This window comes from Nanorana parkeri, unplaced genomic scaffold (genome assembly GCF_000935625.1).
Source record: "Nanorana parkeri isolate BGI_ZX_2015 unplaced genomic scaffold, ASM93562v1 scaffold221, whole genome shotgun sequence".
NCBI classification, from domain to species: Eukaryota; Metazoa; Chordata; class Amphibia; order Anura; family Dicroglossidae; genus Nanorana; species Nanorana parkeri.
This window is the reverse complement of record NW_017306489.1, coordinates 1567338-1589794: the sequence shown is the minus strand read 5'-3', so window position 1 is coordinate 1589794 and position 22457 is coordinate 1567338. Positions and strand designations below refer to the sequence as shown.

Below are 22457 nucleotides of genomic sequence, written 5' to 3'. Positions count from 1 at the left end.
GTTGGGGGTGGGGCTTCGGTCAACGGGGCGGGGCTTCGATCAGCGGTGCGGGGCGGACGTGCTGGGGGGACGAGGCTGGGGTATGCCTTACCCAGAACCAGAGGTACCTCACGTCACTGGTTGTTACTTTCACCATCCAGCAAAGCTTCCTCTGTCTGCTTGTCTGATTTTAGTTCTAATTTATTATATGGGGTCTGACTTTCCTGAATTCCCAGCTGCCAATCCCGTGTCCAATGAGAGCATTTCAATGAATATTAAAATGTAAGGCCTTAGTCACACTGGCAAGGACATACAAGTGTTTATATGTGTTTATAGGACATTTCTAAATACATATAAATGCATCTAATGGTTTTAAATCATTCACACTGTGTGTTTACCTATGTTTAGGTGCATTTGATTTAGCTGCATTTAAAGAAAACAGAATTCTGTGTGTTCAAGGGCAGATTATATACTCTGAATGTGTCTAAACGCATGTAAACACAAGTGCATTTAAATGCAGGAGAACTTGATCTGGGAAGCATATTCTTTATACTTCCCAGATAAATTATTTTGCATTTATAGAAGAAGCGAATATAAACCCAATAACAGAAATGCAATATATTGCAGCTTCTCAGTTCTTAGACAACGTTCCTGCATTAGTTTTCTTTATTTGAAGGCTTTTTTTTCTTTATTTCACCCATTGACCCTGCCAGTAACACACTTCTGGCCCTAGGGATACATCACACTCAATGTACTGAATCTATGGAGCAGCTGTGCTGTCACACCAGTACTATATACCACCTTCCCTATCCTATTCTCCATATCACAAAGGTGGGGGGTTTTGCAGTTCACATAGAGGAACTGAGCATGGGTGATAATAATGCTTGAGATGTCAGTGCAGCAGAGACACAGAGCACAGGAAGTTGCAAACCCACTGGCAGGATCAACAGGTATTTGCACTTATTGAACAGATGCAACTAAAAGACCAATAGGGAGCAAATAAGATAAGTTCATTGTTAGAGTTTACATTCACTTTAAAATTTTATAGTGAGTGAAGTACAAGTGCAAGTTTACATTTATAGCATTTTCCGTTTATTTACAATTCTTCACATATCTGCGTCCTTCTTGGGCCGCCTACTGTATTACATGTTGCTGCATGCCATGGTGGATCTGTCAACAAAGCAAATAGATTCTGGAATGACCTTACCCAGAAAGTAATTGCCAATTATGGATAGTCTATCAGAGCACAGGTCACCTAAGGTAAACCTTAGGAGAGAAGCAGTGAATGCATGGAATTTATTCTTTCATCAAATCCTTGTTCACACCATAGCGTTGTGCTAAATGTGCGAGACCTGTACATTTAGCACAGGCTATCATACAGCACCATCCACTAGGTGCAATGGTGCAATGCTTTGTCATTCATTCTAAATGACACCCCAACACACCTACTGGCAGGCGTGTTGTAAAACACATGGTACTGCAATAACATGCGTTCATCGCTGATAAATGGTGATAAAAAGTAGAGCATGCATTTTTTTAAAACACAGGCCAACGCAACATACATAATTGTATTACTGCCTATTGCACAACGAGCGCATCTAACATGTGGTACCGAGCGATAGTGCATGCTAAGCGTGCAATGCTATGGTGTGAACAAGCCCTAAAGCTTATCTAAACCTTAACATGGAACTTCCATTACTTGGTATCTTTCAGTCTGTTAAATACATCATGGGAAGGGTTAAGTTATATCTGTTTGATAAGTACAAAAATAAATTTTGATCTTGCAAGATAGCACACTCAAGGATGGATTCATAGGACCTTGCAAAGTAAAAGAAGCCACCCTAAAACAGGATACAAGGACCAGGGCTCAGGGGACCAGATGATTCTTTAGGAATCGAAAACTTTGAATTATCAAGAAACCTCATCCATTGTAAATGATTTACAGGGTGGTCCCGAGGCCGGGTGTCACCCGAAGACCGAGTGACACCCCGTCGTGATGTCATCGGGCATGCGTGTGACATCGCAACGCGCGTGCGTGATGAAGTCATCGCGCATGCGAGGCCATCTAATTGACCCCTGCCGGTGGCCATCTTGGTGATGGACGCCGGCAGAGAAAGGAGGGGACGTTTACTCGGCGGGATGAGATATGCCATCGGGTTCCCTCCTCTCTCCTGACACTGTCGGGCTCTCGGTCCATGGCCGAGTGCGTGACTTTTTAGAGGGGGTGACACCAAAATGACTGTTTTGGTGTCACCCCTCCAATGGTGTCGACTGGGTGTGAGCTGCACCACCCGCACCCCTCTTGTGACGCCACTTGTGATTTAATCAGCATTTGAAATAGCTTCCAAAAAACCTTTGACTTTAATATCTTTTGAAACAAATAAGACATTTAAAGATAACAAGAAAAATATAAAATATAAGTAATAGTGAGTAAAAATACATGTTGACCTATAAGTCTAAAAAAAATTGATGGGTAGCCCTAGAATTATCATTAATAATATTTGGAAAAACTGATGCGCATTGTATAATTTGAAGACCACAAAAATGTTTGTCTCAGTTGCTAAGTATTGCTGTTGGTTTTGCTGCCATCTTCAAACATACGTGCATTATGGCTCCTTGCTGGCTTGTTACTGAAAAGCATTTGGCTTTGATATACAAACAAGCATTTGAACATCCAACTCTAGTCCATATGTGTTTACTTAGTTATTTGGAAGGACAGAGGTCTGTTCCAGATCTCTGTGGTCTCTCCTCTTACATCCCATTGATGGATTCATCACACAATTCAGTTTATGCCGATCGTTCTCCATTTGTCTATTTAGTCCACATAACATACTAGCTCCTAGTATTCAGAAATTACAATGAACAAGAACTTAATTCTCTAAAGACCCAAACGACAAGTCATCCCCGGTCATAGCAGGACCAGAGGAGGGGGGGTTAAATGTCCCCTGATCATATGGAGTCCCATATTACCTGGGAAAAAATAAAAGTGAACCCTATGAGACACACACATATATAAGACTGCAATTTTCAATTCAGGCTGCTGAATATCCCAATTACAAGCATGGATAGTCTAATCAATTATCTTGGTCGATAGACAGATAGATAGATTAATGAAAATACATAGGCAGAAATATAAATGAAAGGAAAAGATAAAAAGGAAGAAAGGAGACAAGAAAGGAATAACAGAAGGAAGAAAAGGAGAGAGAAGGAAGGAAAAGAAGGGAAGGCATCAGGAGGCATGGGCGAAGGAAGGAATAGGAAGGAAATAACAGAAGGGGAACAAGAGAGGCAAAAGAGAATAGAAAAGGAGGGAGGAAAGAAGAAAGTAAGTAAATGACATAAGGGAGGGAGGGAAGAAGAAAGGGATGTAGATAGATAGATAGATAGATAGATAGATAGATAGATAGATAGATAGATAGATAGATAGACTGGCAAAAGGTAGATGGATAAAGGAAGAAATGACTCATAAAATTACGAGGAAGAATAGACAAAAGAAGAGGTGGGAGGAAAGTAGGAAGGAATAGATGGGGTGGGTAGAGAAGAATCAAGAAGGAAATAAAGAAGGGGGACAAAGGAGGAAAAGGGAGAAGGAAGGAAATTAAATATGGGGGGAAGGGATGGAGGAGGAAAGGAAGGTAAGGAGGGAGAGAGAAAGAAAGGGAGATGGGGAGAAAGGGAGGTGGGAAGAAAGAGGGGCAGGAAGGAAGGGAGGGAGGGAGGAAAAAAAAAAAGAAGTGGGGAGGAAGTAAGGAAGGGAGGAAGGAAGAAACAGTGGTGGTGGGGAAAGAAGAAAGGAAAAAGTGGAAGGCAGAAAGGGCGTGAGGAAAAAAGGGAGGAGGGAGGGAAACGAAGCATAAAGAAAGGGAGTTGGTGAGGAAGAAAGAGAGGCAGGTAGGAAGAAACAGAGGCAGGGATGGAGGAAGAAAGTGCGGTGTAGATGAAGAAAAGTAGGCAGGGAGGAAGAAACAGGCAGAGAGGGAGGAAGAAAGGGAAGGGAGGAGGAAGGAAGGGAGAGAGGAAGAAACAGAGTCAGGAAAGAAGGAATAGAGGAAGGGAGGAAAGAAACGAGGTGGGATTTCTCAGAAAGACAGACAAGAATTTTGGAATGTAATATGTAAATGCAGTGCAGAGCAAGGAATCGGGGAGTTGGTCAGATGCAGTGTTAGCTTTGCTTATGTAATGGGATTGCTATTGATTGTGCAGTGCTGGGAGTGTAATAATGAGCTATGGCAGCGATGTAGATATGAGGTGCTGCAGTCTCGCTCACATCTGTATTCCTAGGCAGAGAAAGCCGACTAATGGATTATCTGTAATGAAGCAGAAAGTCGAGAGGTCAGCTCTCTATACATCCTCCTCGCCTTTCTGCCTTCATCGTTCACAAATCCCCCGCAGATGCACAGTTAAGAATAGTAACAATAAATTGGATTTTTTCCCCCCTTTTTTTTCTTTTCCTACACGAAGCAGATGAAGTCGGTGAAGGAATATGGAATAAAATGGCTTATTCTCCTAGGACACATGAGTTCTCACCATATCCTAAAACTCTGACAAAAGAGCAATTTACAAAGATTAGGAGAAAATGAGGCATTAAAAGAGACTTCTATAGATCTATCCTGCTGCCTACGCAGCCTTTGTACTCGGGACCGGAGGGGGAACCTGGGGCTTTGTCTTCCTTACAGAGATCACATTACATTGATCTCCTTATGGTATAGAGCGCAGGAGGGGGCTTATCCTATTAAAGTCTATTAGATGCTGTTATAGGTGATACAGCATTACACTGTAAATATCAGGAGTGAATGTAAAGGTATCCTATTTAAGCTCCTGTTGGTTGGATTGGGTTAGTAAGAGGACATCCTATTCAAGTGCCTATGGGCAACAGTATATGCTAGAGGCTAAGGTTTGGTTTACAAATGCAGCACTGTATGCTCAAATGGACATCCTATTTAAACACCTACGGCAACTCAAATGAAATATTCTATTTCAGCTCTTGATGCAGTGGTGTATATGAAATGGAATGTCTTATTTAAATACTCATGCTGCTAGGATCACAACATATTTAAGAATTCTATTCAAGTGCCTAGGGAAAAGAATGTAGGTGTGAAGCGCCTTTTTTAGGCAAAGGCATTTAATAAGAAGGGGCTACCTGATTCAAGTGCCTGGTGGCAGCATTTCATTTAAAGTAGAAATAAGCTGTAACTGGATTACATTTGGTTTACTGTGTATCAGAAACAACTGCCTTTGATTTTTATTTCTTTCTGAAAAGACTTTGTTCACCTTTTTTTATTCTCAATGCTGCTGATGTCTTCCAGCCTCTTTGCAGCCACTTTGCATTCATTCCAGTAGCAGATGCATTTTATTGCTCAAGCCAGGTTTCCTGGCGATGACAATATTAGCAGAATGTACCTGCCCATTGAGTATTGTCAATTGCTTATAGTCATTGCTTATAGTCTCCACTGGAAGCGCATGTGACAGGGTGACAATGCAACAGAGCAGTTGGGAGACAAGGGCAAAGCATTGTCACCCCATAACAGGAAGTGCATGAACAAAAAATTTCATGGCAGGATTACCAAGCATTATGTAATGAAAGCTGGTGAAATTCTATTAGCATGTAAAAGCTTATATGAGATTTTACTGATATCTATTTTCTAGTTCCCTAAGAACATAACTGCATTCAAAAATGTAATCCTATTCAAAGCTGATCTATACCCAAATTATGTTTTAAAGCTATCTTAACAGTCTTGATGGAATGGCTACATTAAAAAACTAGACGGGAAATGCTTACCTTTCCAGGAGAAGATGGTTCAGAGTTTAGGTTGGCTGTTTTTCATGCAGAGCTTGTGTAAGTGCAGGGCCGGCCTTAGGCCTTTAGGCGCCCTGTGCGAGAAAGCTTTACAGCGCCCCTCAGTGACCACACCCCTCCGTGGCCACACCCTTTAGTGGCCACACCCCCCAGTAACCACACCCATTTATCACCCATATTTTTGGTAAAATATAAAAAGCGGGGTCACGTCGGGTAAATAGACACCAAACATGTCATGCTTTAAAATTGCGCGCACCTGCAAAATTGTAAAAAATTACCATACCCAAAATTGACCATAGGTGACGCTTTAAAAGCTTTTACCGCTCATCAGTTTAGTGTTATCAGTGATTGATAGCCCTACAATTATTGCTCTCATTCCGACGTTCGCGGCGATATGTAACATGTGCGTCGTAATGGGCGAAATCGTCGTTTTCACACGTATGCGCACCCGATGCCTGTTTGCATGCGTGTATGTATGGGGGGAATACTTAAAGTGACTGGAGAGAAGCCGCCCCCAGGACGAGCTGTGTCGGCCGCACGGCGCCCTTGTTGCCATGGTGCTCGCACACCCCTAAGGCCGGCCCTGTGTAAGTGCCCAGCATCTGACCAGGTGAGCAGCACTGGAGGGGCCTGGAGCAGCATTTCCTTCAGAAAATGTATTTCATACCCTCTGTTACTCTTGTTTATTCAACCCTCCAAGCATGATAACGTGGGTTAATAGAAATATGTTTTAAGAGATTATTTCTTTTATTACATGTATTTATATAGCACCAACAATTTGCACAGTGCTTTACATCAGTCCCTGCCTTCAAGGAGCTTACAATCTCCCTAGTGCACACACATACAGGGTCAACTTAGAAAGGAGCCAATTAACCTTGCAGAATGTCTTTGGAGAACATGCAAACGCCTTGGAGATAGTGTCCTGAATGGGATTCAAACCAAGGTCCCCCAGTGCTGCAAGGCCAAAGTGCTAACCACTAAGCCACCATTCTGCTCACATGACAGTGTATGGCAGGCACATTGAGGTACTTACTTCTACCTTGCCTGGTCACTGAGCCTCCACTCTGTCCCCTCGAAAAAACCCAGCTGTTTTGGGTGAGGGGCACTTGTGGGCATTTCCCCCGCCTTTTACAATGCAAAACCTGGTGCTTGAACTGTCAATCATCAGACCCAAGTGCTGTGAAGAGACGGTACAGATGAAGGTGTTGTGTGATGGGGCATGCCTATCGCTTTGCAAATAGTGACATTCACAAACACAGATTGGTGGTTTGGATAGTGTCAATAAAGCAACTTTTACTTTTGCCAGTGTTTACACCAAACGCTGCAAATAAACTCTTAGGTTTATAAACAACGTGCCGATATATACTCAGTAAACAAAAAACTTCAATCTATCCCCAGAGACCCATGTATTTCACGATGAGGGCCACTATCTTACTTTTGGTCACCACAGTGAAGGTGAAGCCAACCTGTCCATCGCAGCCCACATTTCAGACATTGTTTCCTATGACAGTCATACGTCACAGCTTTTTGCATACATCAGTGGCAAGGGGAGTTGTTAAAGATGGAGAAATAGGCTTTGCTGTTGTTGCTGCTGTCAAACTTTTCATATTGATACCCACACTGTTTCCAAAATGTTTAGTGGAAAGAGGGAGTACACTTAAAGCTGATGGGGTGATTATGAGGGTAACAGTATGTCCACATGGAGAATGGAATGGAAACATATAGGTCTTCTGTATGCTGTTACTATGAGTTTGTCTTTAAAAACCTTCACGCGGAGCCGCTAGGCATTTCTACTGCATCCTTCAAACTAAGCCTCCATGTTTTGACGGCGGCTAAAAGAGAGATATCCAAGTCATGGTTATCCAGCTCGCTCAGTATTTCTAGCCTCAAACGACATGTGCATTGGACAATGTCGCATGAGAAGCGGACGGCCCAAGCGGAAAACACTATGCAAAAGTTTGAAAAAATATGGTCCCACTGGATAGAAAATTTCCTACCCGCTGATATCAACCATCACCTTGTAACCCTATGATGGGGGATTATGGAAACAGCTCTATAGCACTTAACCTTTTCTCACTCGCAGCCTGACACTACCCACCCTTTTCTTTTCACCCCTCTTCTTCCCCGCCTTTTACTGTTCCCCTGAGTCGTTTCTCTTACAAGACATCAGTTGTACTTCCACCATACTGCACGTCGATCCCTGGTATATGCCCTCTCTGTGCAGCCCCCATGTACTGCAGCCTTTTTGCTGATTTTGTGTAGGTACTTACCAACAAGACGCATTGGCAGTATTCCACGACTGTATGCCATGTTGTACCTACATGGCATACACCTTATTTTTCTGACACCCATGCCTGGCTACACTTGCCTCCCCCAGCCTGCTAATCCCCTAAAGCTGTTGCAGTCGAATTCCAGGTCCAGATCCACACCTACTGCATTGTATTGTATCTTGAAGTACTATGACTGTATAATATGGTGTAATGTTATTTTATTGTCTTTTATCTCCAATAAAAAATTTATACGAAAAAAAAAACCTTCACGCGGGTTTAGCTTAAAGTGATATTAAAGTCAAAAGGTTTTTAAGCTATTTAAAAATGCTGATTAAATCACTTTCAATGGATGTTGCTCCTTACAAAATGTGTTGACTTCCTGCAGAATAAGCTGGTCCCTGGAGCAATGTCCCTGATAGCCTGTTTTAGGGTGGCTCATTTCCCTTGCAGGGTCCTATGGAGCTACCCTTGTGTGTTCTAGTAAGCTGTGTGTGTGTCCACAAACACACACACACACACACACAGCAAGACAAGCCATCTCCCTGCTCCCTAATCCTCCTTCCTTCTCCCTCCCTTCTCCAAGCCAGAAGATGTACTAGGGTTGCCACCTTTTCTTCAAGCGAAACCCAAACACTCTGGCGACACGTGGATATTTTTTTGGGAGAATGAGTCGCGGCTTATTCATATGTAATTAGTGCCACCCTTTCATATGTAAATATCACTATTTTCAGTGGGGGGGACGGTAGCCGCTATCTTAATTTTGGTTGTCCCTGTCTGCCTGACATCTTGTGTCCAGGTTTCTGCTGCCATGAAACCCGGACAAAGCATTCAAAACCCGAACTGTCCGGGTGAATCCCGGACAGGTGGCAACCCTAAGATGTACAGATGCTGGAGACTGCACTGTCCCTTATGATCTTGTACTGGACAGTGAGTTCAGGGAAGTGGTGGTAAGGGAGTTGGAGCTGTTTGGAAACACGGTGACTAGAAGTGTTTTGGTAAAAATATAAAGAAATACTTTGCTGAGCAATGTAAATTTGTTTGATCTGGATTCATTATTGAAAAAAGTTTGTGCGTTTAATACTTTATTAACATTAGAGACTAGACCTACTTTAATTCCCTGTGCATGGATGTACTTAGGAGAAGGATTTCCATTCTTGCTGCTTCAATGCTAACAAAAGGTGGCACTGGGGTTGTCCAAAAAGAGCTTTATGGGAGGCTGTGTAAACAAAAGAAGGATTTGTGTGGAACCCTATAAAATACAATTCTGTACTGGAGCATCCAGGTATATAGCAACTGAGGTTCAGAACATATTTCCAGCAATATCATCACCATATTCAGTGAATAAGGTTTGGGGATAAAATAATACTTTTTGCAAATCAATTTGTGGATTACGTTGCTCACAATGGCTGTATGGTAGCAGTAGACATAGCCCCAAGAAACACCACCTGAACACCAATGATCTGCAGAAATTGTATATGGAAATACATAAACCCAGATGGTGGTTATAGGCTGGCAGGGTACCAGTGCAGATGATGCGAGAACCCAGAGAATCTATAGAATTATATTAGAGCTCTGCTCTGTGTAAGCTGCTACAAAATAGCAAGCATTGACATTATATACAAAACATCTGGTACAGGAAATGCGTTACTTCCAATATATGGAAATGACATAGAAATCTACAAGGTCAGTGTTATTCTGTGCTGAGCATAGACAGAGTGACCTATATATTCCCAGCATCAGGGACACCATATTGATAGGTTATCTATATTAATGGGATCCTCCAGGGCTGCTGTCTACATGAATTTCCCGCATCACTGGAGCCCATTTCACACTAAGGTGCTTCATCTGGAATAAGATAGTTTAGGAGGACAACCAGTATATATACAGGAGATGGAGTGCTAGCTCTATTGGCTTCTAAATTTTACCTGTTTATTTATTTTACACTGGATTCTGTGTACATGCAGCATACGTGACAATGCACATGGGTAGGTATTAACAGGCCCATATCGTTCACCTTTCCCTTTCACACTAAATTGCATTGCATAGATGTCAACCTGCCTCATAAAATATAATAGGATTTCTACTTGCAATGCATCTTTGTGCAGCAAAATGAATGAGTTTTGCTGCATGAAAATGGGCGAGCATAAAAAGACCCTCAGTCTTTGATTTATTAAAGATGAACTCTAGACAGATATCAAAAACACACATTACGCAACCATCAATGCATCATTACATTTATTTTTAATGCAAGCAGTGTAAGTACCTAAATTTGACCTGGTATGGTTTCATAAGCAGTAAAGAACAGCCAACGCATTTCAGGGGCTCAGATACCCCCCTCCCCCACCTTCTTCAGTTGATTGTTTCTCCTCCATAACAAATTTATATTTTCATATGCTAGTCTACCTACATTTTTATGATTCTGGTTATGATTGTTGTATCCTGAAGATGGTATTTATTTACACAATTTTTTACCCCCTAATTCTAATGAGCTCATTTAGGAATACATATGTGTTTATATCTGTTTTTGATCATCCAAAATGCATAGGCTGCTCTTTGCGGTTGTTTATGAACCCATTCCATTATTAAACCATTTTGGACTCTCATTCTGTCATTGCACTGTATCTATGTGTATATCTTCAATCCTGGATTCCCTTGTATGCAGAATATTCCATTTATGTTGAGAGTGGCCTGACCAGAGCCATTGTGCTTTATCACATTCTGACTGATTTTCTTAATATATGAATCCAGCACCGCACCTGTACTTGTTTGAAATTTTACCTGGTACCCAGGGGCGTAACTAGAAATCACAGGGCCCCATAGCAAAATGTTGTATGGGGCCCTGTGATTTCTAGTTACGTCCTTTGCAGAGCCCACCTGAGATCCCAAGCAGCTCACGTGAAAGTGACCCTGCAGAGCCCACCATAGACTCTATGGTGGGCTCAGCAGGGTCTCAGGTGGGCTGGTCACACCCCTGCACACCTCTTACCTATCAGCCCCGATGCGCTGTCCGCCTCCTCCTCCTGCACAGGGCCCTGCCTCCTCTTCGGGCCCTGTCTCCCCTTCCATCGCCAAGCCCCTCCTCCTCTGAAGTCACCGGTCCTGCCTCTTCTTCCGTAGCCGGGCCCAGCATCCTCTGCCGCTGCTGCTGGCTGTCACTGGCGGGTGTGAGGAGGAACGTCCCGCTGCAAAGATCACTGGCACAGACACATTCCTCCTCACACCCGCCAGTGACAGCCAGCAGCCTGACATGCTATAGCGACCCAGGCGGCCCGCACAGCATCAGGGGGATGTCCTGGCCGGGCCCCATAGCGGCCGACTGGGTCGCTATGGCAATTGTTACGCCACTGCTGGCACCATCCTCTTGCAGTCTCTACAACAGGGCTCGAGCGTGAGACATAGAAGCAGTGCAAGCCATTAGTACAACTTCTGACAAGAAGCATGCTGTTAGGAAGAGAAAGCAGATTGATAGAGAGATGAACTCATCAATGTGCTGTTTCTCCTTTCACTGTCCAGTAACAGGCTTGGGGCAAGCCCAGGATGACCCGGGCTCAGAAGTACTGGGTTAAATGATGCTGGCTATAAGTCTGAGGACATATAGTGGCAGAAAAAAAGCACTGTGGGGCTAATCTCTTGAAGGTCAAAAGCTGTCTTGTGGCAAAAGCTGTTTTTTATTTTAACCTTTAATGGGCTGTTCATTATCTTATTATTTCTGGCTGTAGCTATGCTTTAAGTTTTTACTTTTTGAAATGCAATCTAAAAAATTGTAGTGTCTGATATACACAAATAATTGCAGTAAAAAAAGCTTCCCTTCTTTGTAAATTACAGAGTACACCAAGTCCGGGTGGCACAAATTGCTGGAAATATTGTCATCAAAAAAACATTGGAAAGATATTGTAGATCCCAAGAATCTACCTTTTAAAAAATATGCCCACAGCACTTCAAATAAATACAATAATGCAGTATATGAAAACATGGCACATGATTGTTTGTGACCTTTTATTATTGGGCCACCCAGTAGGTTCATACAAAAGGAAATCTCGACTAATGGGTATAAATCTTTCCATGATTGTTCTAATCACCATGCCACCCACTGTGATTGTTTTGCAAAATTGGTCCATTCAAAATGTGCCAAATGAGCCAAGAAGACTAAAGCCATTGAAACAAATTACAGTTTGATGGTATTATTTGCTTTAGATTTACCAACAGCTATGTAGTCTGCATGGAGCTTGCATGTTCTCCCTGTGCTTGTGTGGGTATCCTTCAACACTGTAGGACGTGCTGGTAGTTTAATTGGCTCCTGTCTAAATTGGCCCTAGTATGTGTATGTATGCATGTGGTAAAGGGATCTTAGATTGTAATCTCCTGGAGTGCAGGGACTGATGTCAATATACAGTATGTAACACCCTGCTTAAAGGTATCTAAATACCTGTAAAAAATGTAGACCATGGGCCTACCTGATTGAATATAAATTGAATGGATTGTTAAAGGAGACCCTTGCACTATATAGCTCTTGGGACATCTATAAGAGATTTTACAATAAAATTGTAATCTGTGTGGTCAAGCAGGCTGTGACGCAGGGGTGCACTTTAAGGGCTAATTCACACTTGTGTTGCAGTAACACGCACATTTCCAAAACATACGGTAATGTGCATTTTTGCATTTGCATGCTGCTGTTTCATTCATTTTTAATGGACACACAATGCATTCAGGGCCGGATTTCCCTTTCGGAGCCTTTAGGCACGAATAGAATTCTGTTTAGTCTGAACCACTGCGGGACCCGCCAGCTTTCACATATGCAGAGAAGGACCCGGTGTCGCATAAAGCTGCCCTAAATGCCATCAGACAGGCGTTTTACGGTGCAGCCTTACGCAGTGCCGGGGTCCTCCCCCTGCATTAGCGGAAGTTCACAGGTCCTGTTGGCGCCGCTGGTCTTGGAGCAGGAGGGTGCATTAAGTGCAGAATGCACCCTCCTTGCTATTGCCGGTGTTGTATCTTGACACAACACTGGGAATTAGGCAGAATAGGTACCCTGCACAGTGCCCCTCTATGGAGGGAACATGTAGGCACATGCCTACTCTGCCTAATGGTAAATCTGGTCCTGAATGCACTTGCTATGTAACGCAACACAAAGCAGCAGGCAATGTATGTCGGTGTGTTGTCGTACAATGGGTACAATGCTTGTGGATGTCCTAGGGTGCTTTGGCAGTCCATTCCAAATGGACCGCCAATGGGCTGCCTTAAGCGGAGCTCGGGAAAATTTTTTATAGACCCTTGCAGTGGGGTTACCCGAGCACTGCAAGGGTTACGCACTCATTTTTGTCTAGGTTCAAAAAGCCGGCTCCGAGGATCAGGTGAATATAACTTTGTTATTTTTAAACCTAGGCAAAAAGAAGCACTTAATCCTTGCATTGCGGGGGTAGCCCCACTGCAAGGGTTAAAAAACATTTTACCTGGAGTTCGGCTTTAATAAAACGTACACTAACATGTGATAGACTACTGCGCCCTTAAAGCAGACCAACCCTCTAAGCTTAACTCTCCCTATTACAGGGGAGATCTGCAAATCTGTAAACCGTAATGCTGGGCACACACCTTACAACCATCGCAAGACTTTTGTCTTGTGAAGGTTGTAAGGTACCTTGGACAGGCAGATCGTACTTGCGATGATCACAAGCCGCGCCCCCCCCCCTGAGGGGCGGGCTTCCGATGACCGCAATGCCGAACGGGCAGTGTGCGCTTGCGCACACCGGCCCGTCCGGCTTTTATCTTACGAACATGCTACATACCCTCTTAACATCGTACGATGCTCGGCGGGTTTTCGAACATGTTTGTAAGTTTAAAGTTGTGCGACCTTACAGTAGTAGAGGTCGCACGACTTCCACACACCTTACGATAATCGCACGATCGCGGTATTTCCCGCGATTATCGTACGATTATCACAAGGTGTGCGGGGACCTTTAGACTCAATCGAGATGATTGGAACGATTTACTAACACAGTTGAGAATCTTCACTGAATAAATTGTGTGCTTGTTCACTTCAATTATCCAATCACGTGAAAAGCAAATTCTTCTTTACTTATTTTATCTGCATGTGATTGGGTATTCAAAGTGAAGATAATTTTTTCTTTGGATTGGATGATTGAAGAGAACATTCACACAATGTATTCATTGGATATTCTTAATTTATTAACATTCTTGACTCCTTTAGTAACTCTGTCTCATCGCATCATTGCATGTTTCTATAGAAAGGCGGAAAGCATAAGAGACTCGATGTATATGGCCTTGGGTCACGAGAATAACACTCTAAAGCGTATCATCACCCAGTGATTCACAGATTTCCTGTGTTTATTGCCATCCCTGACATCACCAATATTCTCTCTTTTCCTATAATAAAAGGTGTTTTCACACTATCCCACCCCCACTGCGCCTGTGTCATGTAATCCTTTTGTTTTCTCGTTAGTTGCCCTCTGCTGTAATGCATGCAGTCCAGCTTCAGGTGATAGATCCGCCATTAATAATTACTCTCATTATCCCGATCCCATCTCCCCGAGCCATTAATCAGAGCTCTCTACGTCACTTTTCCTTTATTATTAATGCAGCGCTGTCCCTACCCACCTGTCCTACACGATTAACCCTTTATAGACCCGGCTCACATATAATATCACTTTAAAGCTGAGCTCCAGGCACGAAAACTTTCATTTGATTATATTCCTCAGTAGGCACAAGGGATATAAGTCCACGTTGTGTGCACCAAATGCCTTTGCAGACTCAAATATTAAATTGTAAATGTAGTTGCAGCATCCTCAATGTGCTGTATATAACCTGTGCAGAGAGCAGAGCTGTAGAAGGCGCCCAGCAGGCCCCACCTACTACAGCTTACCTGTAGAAAACTACAGTAGGGGGCGGAGACAAGACCAGTCACCCTGCACAAGGAGAGAGAGCAGCAGTGACTGGTATCAATTACAGGAAGCTCCTGCACAAAGGAAAAGTTTCATGTTGGAGTACTGCACAGATCTGGAAGAAATACACAAAGCACACCAAGATTCTGATAAGAATACACATGACTCATGTATTCAGTAAATATTTGCTTATCCAGACGTTCAGCTTTAAATGTAAGCTATAGGGCATTTCATCCCTTTCCCAACTCTCCAGTGGGTACAAGAAAAATCTATAATGCCATGTACCAGAGAACACATCTAGACGTATTACTTTGAATATTCATTGATTCAGTAAGCCCATAGGCACTCACCTTGACGAATGGCTCAGTCACATTGTGTATTATACTGGAGCTAAGATCACTTAAAACAGGCGTGGTGCCAGTCATGATGTGTTAGTTGTAAGATCCAGTGGTGTTAGCAGCAATGGTCAGGAACTGGTATACACGCTCCAAAAGGGGCACCTGGGTGAAACAAAATGGCTCTTCATTAGGTGAACATTCATTGTGTAGAGTTGTGTAATCATATGCATTCACATGCTTTAAAGGAGAACTATGTGTTAACCTTTTTATCCTATAGTTCTCTTTAGGGTCAGGGGAGGACATACTGTATACTTAACCTCCTCCCGTGACCCAAAACTCAGTATATAGTGAGCTATTGCCCGCTATATACTAAAAGCTCCGCAGCAGGGACGGATCCCGACAATACTGTTGAGATCCACCCAGATTGACAGCTGGCTCTGGTGACAGTCACCACTCTCTGCAGGGAGATGATTGGGAAGTGGGCGACCGCTCCAAGCTCACTACCGTGATGGTCTACAATCTCAATACAAATTAGTAAACTAAACATAAGATTGTAGTCCATCACAGGAATGAGCTTGGAGCGGTGGCTACTCCTGCGCAAGTATACAGATGACACATTCTCCCTGGTATCAGGCCCATTCATGGCAATCATGTCTATGTACTGCAGCATGTCTGCATTTTTGCACGGCGCATCACTCCAGCATTGTGGTGAAAAAGAGACACTAAGAAAACAATTTCGGTGACTGGCGTTGATCCATTGCAGAAAAACGCCACATAGTGTGAACGGACCCTCAAGCTGCATGCACACAGGGGATTTTCGAGCATTCTGGGATTCCTGTGACTTGAACCTACAGATTCTTGAAGCAGGAATCCAGGTGGGTGCACACAGATACATAATGATAGGGTGACAACAGCCACATCTGTCAGCAGGTAATCGTACATGGACTGATAACCTGCAGTTTTGGGTAGATTGTCCTTAAATGCATCCATCCTGCATCCAGGGACAGTCATCCATCCCGAAATCCTGATAGCATGGAGGGGGGCCAAGTTGCTGCACCATGGGCCTCTGGGTTGTACTTGCCCCCTGGGCTAAAAGTTGCCAGTCAGCCCCTGGCATAAGCACATGTGAAAGGGACCTCAAACTAAAACTTCAGTTGGGGCATTGTAAGTTCTCAATAATATAGTATAGAGTTTGCCTGCGGTGTGTTCTTTGTTTTTGTCATTTCAACACAGATCGATCACTCAGTATACTTGCATCTGCCTTTCAATAAGACCTCTTGTCAGCGGTGATTATGTCTCCTGTCTTTTAAATCACAGACAGGCTCTTCCGCTAATAGTTTTCCTCTGTGATGTGTAACCCATGGCGCTACATTTCTCCTCCGCTCTTTATTTTCTCTAAGATTCACAGCTCGTCTCTAACTGTCACTGAACATATGCCCACCTGACACTAACTGAGGTGATGATTTACTTCTTGCTATCATATAAAAAAAAAAATGTCTTCTCTCTTCCTATGTTTACATCCAGCGGGTTCCATCTTTGGGTGCCCATGTCACTGTCTGTGTGATGTCATGGCAAGGGGTACGGCCAGCGAGGGAGCATTTGCAGCGCTGGCTTAGCGGCATTGGATGCGGGTATTGTTCAGGTATTTTGAGAGCCAGCGGGGCCAGTGGGAGATTCCTCGATCCACACAGTTAGCATAGATGGAGGAATCTGTTGCACTTTTTCCATCTGACCATAGAAAATCAGCGGATAACCTATAGGTATATGACCAGCTTTAGGCATATCAAATAACTAGACTGGGAGTATGGCAACCTCGTCACTCCAGCTGTGGTGAAACTTCAAATCCTACAAGGCATCACAAGACTCCGATGGCCACAGGCATGGCTCCCAAAGGCAGAGGCACCACAGTTGGAGTGCCAAGGTTGCCTACCCCTGGACTAGACTGCTGCAACAGAGCAATCCTGGAACCTGCAGGAGAATTATAGAAAAGAGGGTTAGAAGTGGAGTGAAGTGTGAATATTGCTGGCGGCCTTTTGAACCCGCAGTGAACTCACGCTGAAGGAGCCAGGGAAGATTTTCAACCATGGAGAGATTTAATGGCCTTCCCAGCACACTAACGAAGAATGTGTGAGGCATTAAACGCTTCTGACACAACAAAGAGAATATATAGTGAGTCTGTGAATACTGAATTATCTCTTGTAGCCATATTAGAGCAGGGGACAATGTGGGGCCAGCAGTCCCCCAACCACCCACCCCCTCATCCAGGCCTACGTGGCGCTGTCATGTTCCAGCAGTGAGATAGATGTTATGTGCACCCTCGCAGTTCCACGCACTGACGAAGCGATGGAGCCGGAGCTTCCATCATGCAGACAGCTGCCTTAAAAGCCTATTAATATTTTATTACATGGTTTGCTTGCTCTTTATGCTCCCTTGCTCTGCCTCTGACTGACAGATTATCATGTACGCTCCCTCCCATAACGGGGGCTGCCCCAGGGACCTCAGAAATTCCCGTACACGCTCTTATTTCCATCGTAGAATAAAGCATACTGGTTTCATCTGAGACCACCATTTCTCTACAATGTTTATATTGCCCTTTACGTGTTGCAGCTGGAATGTTGCAGGATTTAAAGTATCTTTGTAGGCCAAACGTGTAGATTTCTCTCATTCATACCATACAAATCTCTCAATTCCCCTATCCATGCTGTATAGATGGAATCTACACTACTGGTTATTGTATTCAGTTAGTCGTGACACCTTCGGTTTCTCATTCGGTGTCGACAGGGCCACCCAATGTTCGAATTTGGCCCGACTCAACATGAAGATTCGAGCCGTGTATGGCTACCCTAGGAGTAGAATTTCCCTTTGTGACCGAAAGTGAAGGGAAATTGCCCCAATGGTATAGAAACATCAAATAATAAACTGGCATGGGTCTTAACCCTTTTCTTCTTCATCCTAATTTAAAAAAACATTGGCTCTAAATACACTTTAAAGGCAACAGTAGTGTATTTCCTATGAGAAAGCATTATTAATGCAACCTTTACCTGAAAGTCAATGGGGGGGGATTTGTCAAAACTGGAGCAGTTGCTCATGGCAACCAATCAGCCTCTCTCTTCAGTTTGTTCAGTAAAGATTTGAAAATAAAAGAGAGAAGCTGATTGGTTGTCGTGCACGGGTGCTCCGAATTTTGTCTGCTCCAGTTTTGATAAATCCCCCTCACTGTGATTTTCACAATTTTTAGTGTTTTCTGTTCCATGTTTTCATGATGGCCTAAAGAGTAAAGCTGGCCATATGCCTATAGTCTATCTGCAGATTTTCTATGGTCAGTGGGAAAAAGTGCAACAGATTCCTCCATCTACGCTAAACTTTGTGGATGGAGGAATATCCCACTGGGCCAAACCTCAGTATTTTGCTAGTCGGCCCCGCTGGCTCTCAAAATACCTGAACAGTGACTACATCCAATCAGATTGTTCAGGTATTGTGAGACTAGCAAGATACTGAAGCTTGGCCCAGCATCTAAAATGGCTTAGAAACTTTTACTTTAACTTTAAATAACACATGTTTACATTAGGTTAATAAATTATAAAAAAAAGTAATTGAAGGGAGACTTGCTTTATTTGTACACAAATCCTGGGCCCCATCTAATGTCAGTAAGCATATCATGGCCCATTCACACTACTTGCATTGTAGTAGATCATGCTACATGTGTTGATATGCTGCAGTGTCATTCACTGTGAATGGCACCCTAATGCACCTCCAAAACATGCGTTTGCTGCAATGCACTAGATGTCCTGTGCATTTAGTTCCATTGTGCTGTGAAAAAATGCAGACAGCACCTATTTTTTGGTAAGATGAGATCCATTGCAGCCCATTCATTTTGAAGAAGATGGAAGATGCTGGAGAGTTAATTCCACCGACTATGTTGTAGGTTTTTTATCAGGGAGATCTTTTCAAGTGCTTAGGTCTGCACAGCTGCTGAGGGCATTATAAGGGCCAAAGCAAAGTCTTCCTGTTGGCTTTTAAAATGTATTTTATAATATAGGGAATGCAACAGGCACAGCTGAAACACTAACATTACCTCCCCTGCTCCTTGGGCCACTGTACAATGCTCTGTTCAGTAAAAAATGGATCTCAGCTGACATTTCCAGGAGTGTCGAGCTTCTGAATTCCCCACAGCTGTAACTGGTTCCTCTTGCTGACCTCCACGTCGTTACTGTCTCCTGAAGTCCTCTGGAAAACCGACATTTCCAGGAGGGTCGGCCTTCTGAATTCCCCACAGCTGTAACTGGTTCCCTTTTCTGACCTCCACGTCATTACTGTCTCCAATGATAAATGGAGGTCAGTGGGAGGAATCAGAGAGAGCTGCGGGGTACCCAGGAGATCAACACTCCTTGAAGTGTTGTCTTCCCTGTAGACTTTGGGGGGAATAATTTCAACTGAACAGAGTAGCATTAGACATCTGTAGTCAGCAGGGGTGGTACGTTTTCATTCTCCTCTTTACAGGTAACAGTGCAATTTAAGACCATAGATTGGAGACAGGGTCACTGGAAGCTGTACTCAAAAAAAAAGGCAGACAGAGGACAAAGAACCAGTATTGTTTGTGGTCTCCCTGCAGCTGATCCTTTACCCATTACTGACTTACCATACTTTGTACTGGGTTTCTGTGTGGAGGTAGCCATCTTAGTAGAGGCAGGGCTTTCCTTCTTCATATCAGAGTCTCCAGCAATGAGAACAGTGAGCAGCCTAATAGTCACATCGCCAAATCTCACTCAAAATCTGCTAAAACCAGCGGTAGCACAACCTGAGATCTCAAACTGCAGATATACAGCTATAATACTGTAGGTACAAGAGTGCCCAGGCATCCTCACCTCTATTAGAAAGTGTTCTGCTGATTTAAAGGCTGCATTTTAGACAAAAGGTAAATTTCTCAGGTTACTACTTAGGTACAATCAACATTCATAGTTGTTCCCTATAACAGCAAATATTCACTTTTAGAGTCCCGTTCCACTGTATAGAGAAGGCATGTTGCAGTTTAACTCATAGATGTCACCGGTGTTTCTGTAATCCTGAGGAGAGTAAGAACAGACGTCACATAACATATGTATGAAGGCGATCTCAATCACACTGTGTACTAAATATAGCGTCTGTGGCTCTGAGCTCCTTACTATAGAGTAGAGCTGCCACTGCTACATGATGAACAAAACACTCTCGCTGAGAATATCATTACCTGACTCTAGAGCTGTGCACAGCAAGAATGTGGGTGTAGAAGGAATTGTGGGCCCATCCAGATGTGGCTTCTAGCTAGCCAAAAAAATGTTCGTATTAATAGGAAGACAATATTTTGGACAATAAAGGAAGGGTGCATTTAGATACTGAGCTCATAGGAACTTCAGAACTCCTACTCTGCATTCTTGTCCTGGGTCAGAGTCTCAAAACATTGAAGACTTTGGATCAATAACAGCCAGGCAACTGTGATCTGACCATGTTCCCTAAATATGGGTGTAACATGAAACATGGTCAGAAAGGTGCACTTAGCCTTTAAATAGTAGAATGGTCACATTGACAGTGAAAGGGAAGAAGGAGTGCAACAACAGAGAATGAAGGGAGGTGAGGACACTTTGGATGGAACAGAAAGTATTACATGAAAAGAGGAGGTTGGGTGCATTAGATGGAGTGAGGGAATTATTACATTTTTGCAGAATGAGTGCGATGGGGAGGAGGGTCACCACAACCTAAAAAAAACCTTTGCTCGGAAACAGTGTTCGTACCGGTTAGAAGACCTTGTCCAATTGCTGTTGTTTTTCCCCGATTAAGTTGGCACTGAAGTCCAGGGTTGTTATGTTTATCCTTTTTTTTTACTACCGCATGAGTTCCTAATCTGGAACAAGTAGGTGCTTTTCAGGTGTTGGAACATCTGATATGCAAATGATTGTTCAGTGACTGGCTACCAGCCCTGAAGAATGCACCTTAAAAAACAGGTCAGTGATGGCAGCGCACATATTTCTGTCCTGACGAGTTACCTTAATTCACGACTTGGCCTCTTTGGTGAACCCTAAACATCACAATCCATCAACACCTTCCTCTCCTTTTATACCTCAGTAGTATTTGGTGACACAATCCTCCCAGCATCCAGTAAGAAGTAATTTCTTAAAGCTTAAATTTGATTGGTTGTGTTATGGGTTTCCTCATTCTCATTGTTCCCTGCACTGCCTATTTAAAAAGTTGGGTAGTTTTCTAGCTTTTACTCTAAGTCTGTCTGCAATGGGCTCAAACCAATATACAAACTATGCTTTGGCTTCTTATTGTTTCTATCATATTAATTGCTCCCTTTGTGCCTTGGATTGGAATAGAATACTAACACAGTTTTCCTTCCTTTCTCACAGAAAACAATTATATAATTTGCTTGCTTGTGGAAGCCTGAAGTGACTATCCCTGTTTGGTCCAAAGACCAATCTGTAACAAAAAAAAAACATGAGGCATGAACACAGAAGATGTAGAAGTTGAGGCCACTTCACATATCAGACAACACCCCAAATTTGCTTAATGGACAATGGCTTTTCCCAGAATCCTTTGGAGGCAAGAGTAGCAAAGATCAGAAATGGAGTGTCTGCATGAGTTACAACATCCTTTACTGGACAGGTCTGTGGGATCAGGCATGCTGACCCCCCTCCTCTCCAAAGACAGTGGAGGTGGAGGATTCATTTGGAAATGTCTCCCACACCGTTCCCAGCAGGGAGCAGAACTCAGCCAACAGTTCCTGGACCCAGGAAGCCTGCGCAGGACTGTGGATTCTGGGAGTGGGAGTTTTGCAGATGTGGCTTTCTGGAGATCAGCAGATCCCAGAGTGTGGAGGGGAAAGGACTATTCAGAGACCACCTTTGTGGACCCCCAGCGAAGCCCTGATATGTGTAAGAAGTTACTGTTTACTCCGGAGAAGGACATTCACACTGTATCATGTGACGTGAAGGAGGACGATGTGCTGGACCTGGAAGTAAGTGATTTTATATAGATATAATTACTATTATACTATACTATACTTTATATAGAAGATTTACGTCTTCAGGACACAAAATTCTGCATTTAAACAGATGAGTGTACCTTCTGAATCTTTCGTAATTTTATCTTCTATGTGCCTTTGGCTGCTCTGCTATCTGAACCCTAGTGGCTGTTGAAGCCTTAG

At 43.3% G+C, this 22457-nt stretch overlaps 1 protein-coding gene across 1 annotated transcript in view; it reads left to right on the top strand.

The window, feature by feature from the left end:
* The window catches only part of TMEM91 (transmembrane protein 91), a 53308-nt gene that overhangs the window by 6793 nt on the left and 24058 nt on the right, over positions 1-22457 (top strand). Inside the window, exon 2 of the mRNA XM_018556017.1 lies at positions 21661-22268. Coding sequence (XP_018411519.1) covers positions 21876-22268 — 393 coding nt within the window. The 5' untranslated portion in view covers positions 21661-21875. The remainder of the gene's footprint in view (positions 1-21660; positions 22269-22457) is intronic.